Source organism: Tympanuchus pallidicinctus, unplaced genomic scaffold (genome assembly GCF_026119805.1).
Source record: "Tympanuchus pallidicinctus isolate F22 unplaced genomic scaffold, pur_lepc_1.0 scaffold26, whole genome shotgun sequence".
Taxonomy (NCBI): Eukaryota; Metazoa; Chordata; class Aves; order Galliformes; family Phasianidae; genus Tympanuchus; species Tympanuchus pallidicinctus.
This window is the reverse complement of record NW_026294743.1, coordinates 10,153,168-10,164,074: the sequence shown is the minus strand read 5'-3', so window position 1 is coordinate 10,164,074 and position 10,907 is coordinate 10,153,168. Positions and strand designations below refer to the sequence as shown.

At 39.1% G+C, this 10,907-nt stretch overlaps 1 protein-coding gene across 15 annotated transcripts in view; it reads right to left on the bottom strand.

Moving 5' to 3' along the window:
- Positions 1-4,480: 4,480 nt before the first annotated feature.
- Positions 4,481-10,907, bottom strand: part of MARCHF1 (membrane associated ring-CH-type finger 1) — a 271,534-nt gene continuing 265,107 nt past the window's right edge. For all 15 annotated transcript variants that reach the window (XM_052690305.1, XM_052690310.1, XM_052690304.1 and 12 more), the window contains one exon: positions 4,481-8,530. In XM_052690305.1, coding sequence (XP_052546265.1) covers positions 8,229-8,530 — 302 coding nt within the window. In that variant the 3' untranslated portion in view covers positions 4,481-8,228. The remainder of the gene's footprint in view (positions 8,531-10,907) is intronic.

The window sequence follows — 10,907 nt, the reverse complement described above, 5'->3', positions numbered from 1 at the left end:
TTTGCAAAGGGTTTGCTAATTGCATTTTTGTAAGCTTGCTGTGCACCTGTGCTAAACAGTGAACATTCAGCCAGCATATTATTGGCTTAAAATTTTTGAATACGAATCAAATTCAATATCTTGTGTCCTTATGTCTCATTTTATACCCGCTCTTCAGGATGCAGGTCTCTGAGTCAGCAAACTGTTTATGTCTTGGCAATCTGACTAATTTGGTGCATCTTCCCTGCTCACTGAGCAGCCAGGATTCAGAAACCCATTGGAAGTACTTTGCAGTGGGAGATCTTTGCCTTTTCCTGGTAGTCGCAAGAATATTTGCATCATTTAGCCTAGCAGTAAGCAGGTACCTTGTTAAGCAGTGGGCCCAGCTGGTGACAGCTTTTATACATCTCTTGTGGAAGTGGTTGGGGTGCCTTTGGGTGATACCAAGTATTTCATGTAGCTTTAAGAAACCACAGAAAGGTAAAAAAACCAACCAAAGAAAAAAGAACCCCTTTTTGTCTGTATGGTTTAGTTTCTGAACTTGAGAAGCCTGGAGAAGGGGAATAAGAGAGTCTTGCCTCATGTTACACAGATGAGATAGTTGAATCTTTCCTCAGATTCATAATCCTCCCATGCCTGTGCTCTTAAAGGTGCCTATTAGGGTTTTGTATAGGGATGAGTTTCTTCTCTTAGGTTGAAAACAGGATGAATGCCCTCAGGAGTTCTGTGTTCTTATGCTGTTTCTTAAAAAAGAAAGCAGTTGCTGCTAACAGCTGGATTGAGAAACATTCCTGTGAAGTTCTTTGTTCTTATGAATTTGCTGTAGGGAATACCTTGAAATGCTGTTTAACCTGTAAGGTTTATAAATTGTAATGCTAAAATCCTCAGTTATAATGCTTAAAATAGTTGGCAGGGTTTTTTTTCTGGTTAGGTTATCTTATGGAAGACTTCTTTCTTAATTCACTCAGGTACTGCTTTACCACTTTTCTCTTTCTTAACTGTGACCTTGTTAAAACTCAAATTTCTTTAAATGTCAGGGCTCACATTCAACATAAACAAATTCATACAAAAAGTAGTGCTTTAACACAGAAGCCAGCTTGTATGTAAGAACTCATTTTTTTTTCTTCAAAGGAATTGTACTTTTTAATTTGTTACACTGAAATTTGCAGCATCCTTCCTTAGGTATGCTTTCATTCCTGACAGCCTTGGGGAGCTAAGATTTCTCTGAGGAACGGAATGAATTCCATTCACATCTTTTCAGTAGCAGCAGAGCTGTTGTGTTCTGATTCTGGAGCTGAACATATTGATGGTCTTGGCTGGAAAGAAGTAGCTGGCTTTGGTTCCAGTAGCAATTGGATTTTGGTTCACATACACTAAGCAAGTAGCCATCAGCTGTTGATTTAAGAAATGAAAGAGAAAATAATACCCTTCTCAGGGATGGTTTCTAGTGGTGGATTGAAAGCTCTTTAGTGTCAGAAACACACGACTGAATTAATGGAAGTGCTCACCATGGCTTTTTCAGTCTGATGTACACTGACATTTCTGAAGGGAAGAGACTACAAACATTTCTGCTGTGGAAAAACAAGCCTGCAGTTAAGCAGTTAGCCTGGCTTTTTACTGTATTTTCACTTTTTTCCCCTCTACCAAAACACATGCTGATCCTTTGTGGAATGTCAGTATGTGCAGTGGGATGCTACAAGCCAAGAAGGCAACAAAGGCAATAGATACAAACCATGTTCTAAGCCATTTCTTGGTAGTTCAAGAAATATACTTGGGAATTACGTGATGCATGAATCTTTTAGTTTTATTTTTTACTTTAGTGGGGTAGCACTTCCATGCATCTCTGTAATTACACTGCCATATACGAAGACAGAATCTGGAATCCAAAAATGCTGAACTCCAACTTAAAAAGGAAAGAAAAAGCCTAACAGATGTAGAAGAGTAATAAAAAAGGATTTATTCATTTTTCTCAGCAGAAAAGAAGTTCCTAGCTCAGTTTTCTAGTTAAGGGCAAACAGCTGCACTTCTTAATATCAGATCAGCTGGTTTGATCGTAAGTGATGTATCAGTACCAGCATGATATGATCCATACATCACCTTTCTCTTTTCCTTTGCTAATGAGTTGTTCTGCAATTCAAGCTGTTGTCTTAAGTGCAGCTGGAAAGACTTAGTGCAACTTTCCTAATAATGAAACTCTAAAACCCAGCTGACTATGGGAGACTTCCTGCAGTAGTCCAGCAATCGAATTCCCTAAAGCTTAACTGCTCAAATGGCAAATACAGACCTGTTGTCTTAAAAGAAACAGTTCAGTGTGCAACAAGTTACCTGTTACAAATGAAAAATAAATTTAGTAGACCAAAATGCTGTTGTTGCTTTAAAAAGTCATTTTCTAGACAGATTAGAGGAAGGCAGCAGCATTCTATTGGTCTAACTACATTCACATGTAGTCAACCAAGACAGCAACATGATGATTTAAAAATATACCGAGCAGCAGTACCTCTTCCTGGGTCACAAAATGGTCATTAGTTCTTACCCACAGATTTTAATGAAGTATTCTTTTCCCCAACCCTCCAGCTCTAGAAATGTGCTAGCGACCCAAGAGGCAAAGTAGCACTTGAGGAACAATCACTAAGGCTTTTTGCCAGAACTTCAACTGATTTTTCTCTTTTGACTGCTGCTTTCTTTTGGGTCTCCTGCAAGCAGCAGTCCTGCTTCTGAATCCTATTAAGGTTTTTTTTTTGTTTATTTTTAATAAAACCACTGAAAATGCTGTTACTTCACTTTTCACATGTGTTGTTTGTGAACTATCATCAAGTTTTGCACAACACACTCATTGCCTCCCAGTCATGGACATATATAGATAAAATGGCCTTTGATTCATTCTAACCTTATTTCCTCAAACAATACATTGCATAGCATCTAATGGCTATATTAGCAATGCAACAATTCTGCTTGATAAAATAGCATTAAACTAGAAGCCTCTAAAGAAATCAGAACAGTTAATCCTCGTGTCAAACAGGTGGGACAGTTTCCCACACACCTCTCAAGGCAGGCTATCCATTGCTAAAATAAGACTTAATTTAGCTAACACACTTACTTAAAGATGATCTTCTCTCTTCTTTGTTTGGAATAGTGTTCACTGTTATTTATATATAAACAACATGAAAACACAACAAGCATATGTATGTATGTTTATGTGTGTGTGTTGTATGTGTGTGTATATATATATATAATAATCTTATAGCTGTTGACAAATGACAGAATGTTCTGTAATTCCATTAATGTAGGTTGTGAAGATGGGTTTCTCCTAGGGCTCCCTCCAGCAGATCTGTAACCTTTTCTGTTCTCAACCACGGTGTTAAAATTGATCTGAGGTTATTTTCTGAGCACAGTATCACACGTAGTGGGTGTGTGGTACAAAGTACTGTGGGTGAGCTGCTTTTTCAGTGAGGCTTTTTGGCTTTTAGATCAATTTCATAAGAATAGCCTCGATATTTTATTGGGGGAGTAAGTACCATCTAGCATCCTTCTTCATGTGTAAAGAGAGCAAACTGAACAGAAAAGTAAGGTGTTACTGAGCCAGAGATTCTAACTCTTGTGTGCAAAGCAAAAAGTTGTAGTAGGCTTATACCCATAGATTCTAATAATAAACATGGTTGTATTTTTGTATACATTGACATAGAAGTATATTTTTATTACTAGCATATTTTTGGTTATGCTTGTCCTTCAATTTTATATCTTACAGAGAGTCACGAACCCACACTTGATTTAGTGTCAGGGCACCTTTAACAAAATGACCAATCTGTTGGCCTTGGATGTGGGGAATATAATTAATTAGAACACTTCTCCTGTGTTCTGACTGCACCTGTAGCAGGTAGCAGCCATACGATGACCTATTCCAGCAAAAACACTGAAGATTCAAAGCTTAGCCCACCTCCTTCCCAACAATGATCTGTGGCAGGTGGATGCAGTCCTCTTCAGCATACAGGTCATTTAGCTCGGCTAGAAATGTTTACTGAGTTACAGAGGTATGATTAGCTTTAAATAATTTTAGTTTCTAATGTTTGTCCCACCTATGTGTAAGAGTTTATTGCGATGGACATTACAGAATCACATACCTCTGTTCATTCCAAAGCACTGTGCTCCTAGGAAGATATTCATCCTCCTACCCTTGCTTGCTCTGTCCATTTGCTAGGGCTCTAAAAACAACTGGCTACACTGTTGAAGCTCTTATACATCTTACCCCTTCGCAGTCTTCCTTCGCCTTTGGAAGTTAAACCATCATTCTTTTCAGATGGTTTTATACAGCAAGGTGTTTCTCTGAGCATTCTGCCCAACTGTGATACCCATAACTGGGCATCCAGCAGATTCATCAGTACTAAGTGTGCAGCTGATTGTATTGCTCACCTTTCTTGCCAGGGTGTCTTGCTGCCAAATTCGTGTCCTGTCCCACACGCGCTGCCCTCTAAAACAAACTGACAAACGTAGAATACTGCAGAAATTTGGATCATTTGTTTAATACAAATACATTTTTTTTCACAACAATAAGCAGATACATTACTTTTGTTTCCCTTACTTTCTGTCTTTCAGTACACATTCACCCACAAAAAACACACATTTTTTTTCTTTTGCAAAAGAGAGGGAGTCGAACAAGTAACACAAACTTGTAGTTCCAAATATTATACACAGTAAAATACTTTCATCATAAAGTCTCATCACATTATTAGAAATTAGAAGTGGTTTGTCTTGGTGATGGGGAACTTACTATTTCTTTCTACACAATAAAAATAAGCACTGCTTTCAGATAAAGCAGTGTGTGAATGGCACAGTTGGACTCGTTGATCATCTTCGTAATGCTAGTGATAGTCAAAAATGGTATATCTATGCCAGGTTGAAATAAACTTCATAATGCTTGTATCTTAAGCCAAGAGAAGAAACGTGCATGTCCACAGATTAAAAGTATCTTGTTTAAAATTTGAGCTCTCACACCAGATTACTTCCACCTACCTTCATTGCAGCTTCCCTTAAACAGAATGCAGATTAGGCTCTTCTCAGTAATGGCAGCTTGGAGCAAGGTTCAGCCCTTGGAGGATTGTAGCCAAGCTAAATTCCACTGTTGGGGTGTTTGTTTGCCTGAGACGTACAGTGGCTACACAGGTAGCTTGATACTGATCTGTATTTGGTATTTCATTTCATTAAAAACAAAACAACAAAAAAACCAGGATGCTGTTTTTGCAGCTTAGAAAGCTGCCCTTTTTGCGAGACAGAAAGCTCACTGGTTGATAAGCACTATCTGGCTTAGCATCTGAATTCATGCACCACCATGACTCATGCAGACTTGCATCTAAGGCATGTTGCTGTGGGCAGCTCCTTGCCCTCCCAAAGAGGTCTCACCCTGATAAGAAACAAATTCCAACCCAGCATGAAATCCCTGAAAGCCGAAGGAGAAGGAAATGCATGGGCTAATACTGTAATGCTTAACAGAGTTTAAACACTGCATCAAAGCTGCTGTAATCTCTCTTGCTGCTGCACACTGCAGCAGCCAGTGTCTTTTTCTGCTGCTATTCCTGCTGGCCAATAAACATTTCAAAGGGAGAGGAGGAATTTCAACCAAAGCCTTCCTCCATTCTTACACTTAACTGTAAGCTCATTTGCACAAATACTTGAGTGCCAAATGGTGTTTCGAAGCTGTCAGTATAAAATGGCTTTGCAAGCTGTTCTGTTGCTGACTCTACAGCGTGTTTAAAATAAATAAATTAATTACAAGGAGCAGTAATCTCATTGGATGGAAGAGATCTGCTTGCAGAAGCCTCAAGTATTTATTTGTCTTTAATTTGAATGTTATGCTTGTTCAAGAACAGAACAATGAATGAGTCTCTGGTAAGCTGTCAAAATATGGGGTACTTTCAATGGGGTGATGACAGTTCAGCAGGTTAAGGAACAGGCTGCCTGAAGTAGCGAGGTCACTGCCTGTCAGATGACAGCAGCACATCATCCAGTACTTAGATAACAGTGCTTTTTTTTCTTGTCAACCAACTTTGCTGTGATTCATCAGGTTTAACTGTAGACATAATTCCAAATGTGTAGATGCATCTACTGATTTTAAGTGTCTGACTTGCTTCAGGTATCATGAGATTTACATTTTAGCACGTAGATACGCGCTATTAGAAAACCACCTTAAGCATGTGCAGTTATGAGGCAGTCCTTGGTACTTGTCATGGTTTCCTACAGACCTTGTAAAGTTTTCTCTGCAGTTGTAAACAGAAATTATTTGGGTACTCACCTATCTGATTTCAAGTGGCAGCTGTTAGAATTCCAATTCTCCTAGTTTCCAAGAACTGGAAAGTTATTTTGTATGACAAGACTCAAACGTTAATCCAACTCATCCAGAATAACTTTGAGCAATTATTAATACGTACTTCAGACCTTCTCAGGCACTGAGAGTTTGTGCCCTGTCTAGCCAGATGGCACTTAGTCACAACCAGACTACACAAGTGATTCTAAAAGAGGAATACAATGCTCTGAGAAGAATAAATTCTCACTAATACTGCCATTTCCTGTGGTCCCTGAGACGTAAGCCATTAAACACAGTCACAAAGGAACACCTAACAATGAATTTCAGTACAGTTTAGGCCCAGCACCCTTCCTATTTGGGAGAATGTGATGATTCTGTTATTTAACTGGAGATGTTTGAACTTGTAAAGAGGAAATTTACTATTAGAAACTGCAAGGCTTCTGTAGAAGACTAGTGCATGGCAAATACAGCTAATTCCTCTTGTGAACGAACCTGTGCTTTCTTACTTTCTTTATTCTGCTTCTTTATTTGCCTGTTTGCTTTTCTTGCTTAGCTAAATACCAAAAGAACTCAAACCTTTAAACATTACTTTTTAAATACATGTAAGTTCAAACTGTAGGCTTGTCTAAGCCAACACATAACTACTCCAAGTCAATCCTTGCTGTCCTGTCCTGATGGCAAACATCATTGATACGAGAAGCAAATCACAAAATGTGTTCTTTATGCAGTTCAGCCTGTTAGACACAATATTACATCTACATTCATTTTACCTACTGCACCCTTTAATGCTATCTTCACTTCATTCTTACATGAGAATGCTCAAAACATGAAATTAACAACTGAACTGTTGAATATCTAACATTTCAAGTTTACCTGTACAGAGAGAAACCAGTGGTTTATTTCTGCAGTCAGGAAGATAAAAACTAACTTTTCAGAACAGGGGAATAAGAGCTAACATTCCTTTAAGACACCTGCTTATACCCTTTCCTGTGTAGCTTTCTGTATCACGAATCTTACAAGCTTGAGATGAAAAATACTTTCCATCTTCCCGGTGTAATCCTTTCTCAGACCTCTGCCAATAGCAATTTCTATGGTTTTGCATGCATTTTTAATTTATAGTTTTGCCTCAAAACTTCATATATCCTATTAAGAAAAAAAAAAAAAATAAATCAAATTCACTCTTACAAAATAAAATAAACAGCTGAGCTGCTGCTCTAAATACATGATCTACTATTTTTCTCCTTCCTGTTTTGCTGCTTTGCTGACAGCTGCAGTTACATATCTGTAGCCTATGGAAACATGAGTTCATGCTGGCTGGAACTGCCTACTTGTCAAAAATTCAGGCATATTCAGAAACAGTGCTGCCCTTCAAATGTTTCACATATCCTCAGTTGACACAGCTGCCCAAACATGCAGGCTCCAATGGAGTCACACAAACATCTGTTACTTCATAGGGAGTGCGCACTGCAGTACAGCTCTTCAGCTCTCCTAATGCATGTATCTTGTCTGGTACACTTTTGAAGTGCATCTTTAGGAAGGTAAATAGCAAATACAACTTGCAGTAGTAAACAGGTGAAAGGTTTGGTTTTGTTTCCTGTAAACAAAATGGTTATAGCAGGTCTGTGTCTACTAGCCCAGCCATCCAATCTTCTTCTGTTAAAAAAAATAATAATAATCTCGTCACATGAGTTTGGCATTGTCTGTTAAACCTGTTCTCTATTGCACTTTCTACACTTCCACTGTCACTACACTCGCTGACTAGTTGAGAAACTACTTCACAAATGGTCACATTCCATACAGTAACAAGTTGCTTTGCTGGATCCATTTTCCTCATGGGGATTTGTGTTTTGTGTTTTTACTCAAAAAACGCACAGTCCTTTCTACTCTCTTTCAGCATTTGCAGTGTAGAAAACACTATGCCTTATTCTGCAAGGAAGAAACAGTGCTGTCTCTGTCAAACTGGCATGACCTCAGATGTCATTTCTTCAGCTGCCAGCTGAGAGTTTGTACCTGTCTGTGCTACTGGCACCACCACGGCATCCTTGACATCCGAGCTGTGAGTGCACGAAGAGTTCTTCTCCTCCAGTTTTTTGGCCGTGTCTGGGCAGTTCTGAACAAAGATCACTCTGTTGTAGGCTTTCAGCCTGCGCCACAGCTGAACATAAACCTTACACTGCACATACATGAAGACGAGGCCTCCTGTGAACCCGATGGCCACCACCACGAGTTTTGTCCAAAACGGCCATTCAAGGACACCTCGGAAACAAAACACGTATTACCACCTTTAGTGCACATCAAGTACTGAATGTCAGTGACATGTATTAAAAGAAGCCAGTTGTAAGCACTCCCAAATACAAACATGCTCCTGTTCTCCATAGGTAGAGGGACGGATAAGAAACTACACCCGCTTCTGATCTCTCTACAATTTGGCCAAATAAGACCAAATCACAATCACAAGAGAGGTTCTAATGCTTGATACAGCCATACCAAACAAACCCCAACCTTTTTAGCCCCATATGTTTCCTTAACCAAAAATAAAAGTACCACAACCGAACCCACTGTACGCCCAGAAATACTATGCACATCTTCACCAACTGTTATTTGCATATAATCCTAGAAACATGGCAGTGTTACAGTATCTGGAAAGCCAACATTTACAATGTCCCAATTCTAGCTTTAGTCTGAAGCTAGGGTACAGTAAAAAAACATAGTGGAAAGAACTCAATTTCTTGATCCATTGTTTTTGCCTACCTTTCTTGTTTACTATTCTGTTTGTAAAACCCCCAGAATTCACCACTGTCAAAAGGAATTTCTGTTCCTGTGCAGTAAAACTTTACAGTTTTGGTTTTATCTGTTATTATTTTTGCCTTAATCTTTATCAGATCAATTACACTGAATAAACGGGAATCACACTGATACTTGCAGGAAAAAAACTATCTAAGGATGCTGACACTAAAGAGCTAGAGACAAAAGCATGTGTCTTTGGATCTGATACGAAAAACGTTAACACGATCTGCACTGACCTAAATGTGATCTTATGATTTTAACAGAATGAACCCCTGTTGCATTAAGAACAGCCTTCCACTCATTAATTCATATCACTGCATCTGCTTTTGTCAGACATTCCGTAGCATAATGTAAAGGAACAGCTACTTTCCTTCCATTGCACACTGCCTCATCACATTAAAGATGTGCTCAGCACACTATACATGAGGGTTAAGACTTCTGTATCAGTGCTTCAGCTGTCAGTCTTGGAGCAACCTGCCACACAGCAACAAAACGTTATGGAATACTGGAGGGAGGATTCAGCCTCTACTGCCATATCGCCAACATCCTCCTCTGACGTTGTGGGCCAGCATAATAAATCAGGAGGTATTACTTTTGGGTCAGCCTTCATGTAATACCTCTACTTAATTAGTGTATTAACTGATGGCGTTGGCCAATTAATGTTTGAAATTTGCAGCAAAATGGAAGCATGCAAAGCCAATGTAAATCACTCTGTGTCTCGCTAATCACACACTCTCTTTAGTTCAACTTGACATGGAAAAATCTATTGAGGTTTGTTGAATTTGCTAATTAAATCTGTTTCTGGGAAAAACAGAATGACCAAAGCGCTATTTGCTAAGGTAGCATATCCAACTGTCAGTTTTTTCCTTTTGGGAAAAACATCTTTAATGAACGCTTTTAAAAAACACCATCTCCTTCCTATTCTCATAACAATGAAAACAGCACGGTCTGCATCTAAGACCTGTCAGTGGCTTATGACATTTAGAACCAGCAAGCCATTGCTGCAGTGTTGAACACAAAATGCAGGAGATGAATAAACAGCTCAGCTTTCCTGTAGAGCCTGTTCCACGCTGCAGCAGTAAGGATGTGCTTGCTGGCTGCTTCTTATGTGCTAACACAGGATGCATCATCTTTTGCTTAAGCCAGAGTATGGCATTGTGAATTGCACACCTCTGCATTCCAAGATCATATTTTCAAAGATTTGAGCTTTATTAGAAGAGACAAAGCTCAGCTAAGCCCAGGCCAGTTTCTTCAAGCAAAGCAAATTTATCTGAAACTTGATTCCCTAGCATTGGTGCCTTATTAGTTCTAGAATACTTAAAATACATACTTAAAATTGCCATTCCACAGACCAGTGACAGGTTTGCCAATTCAGAGGCTTATACTTTTATTTATTTGCATTTGTAAAGAGGAAAGTAAAGCTTAAATATTATTTGAGATGAACACTTGAACAAGGAATTTTAGACTTATGCAATATTAGCAATACTACTGCTGGTCGGGGCTGTAAGTTTTTCCCCTCCTCAACACAGTTACAATTCTTTTCCTCCAGTGTTGTGTCTTTTCCCCAGCATTTCCACAGAAGCAGAGATGATGAAAGGAGGGAAGAGCAAACTGCACATCTCTCTCCCCCCTCATTACACACATTTAGGTCTGTAGAAATTCTTTTTTCCCTCCCAGCAAGCGAGTTTGTTGGCAGGAGAGGTCTTTTCACCAACACTTGTTTCTGTGTGCTGTAACTAGCTCTCAGGCATCTCTTTGTTCATTTTTTAGTGTGGAGAGTCATCCATAAACATCTGGCAAACACTGAGTTCCATCCATGTCGTGAATACTTTCTGAGCCTACCAAG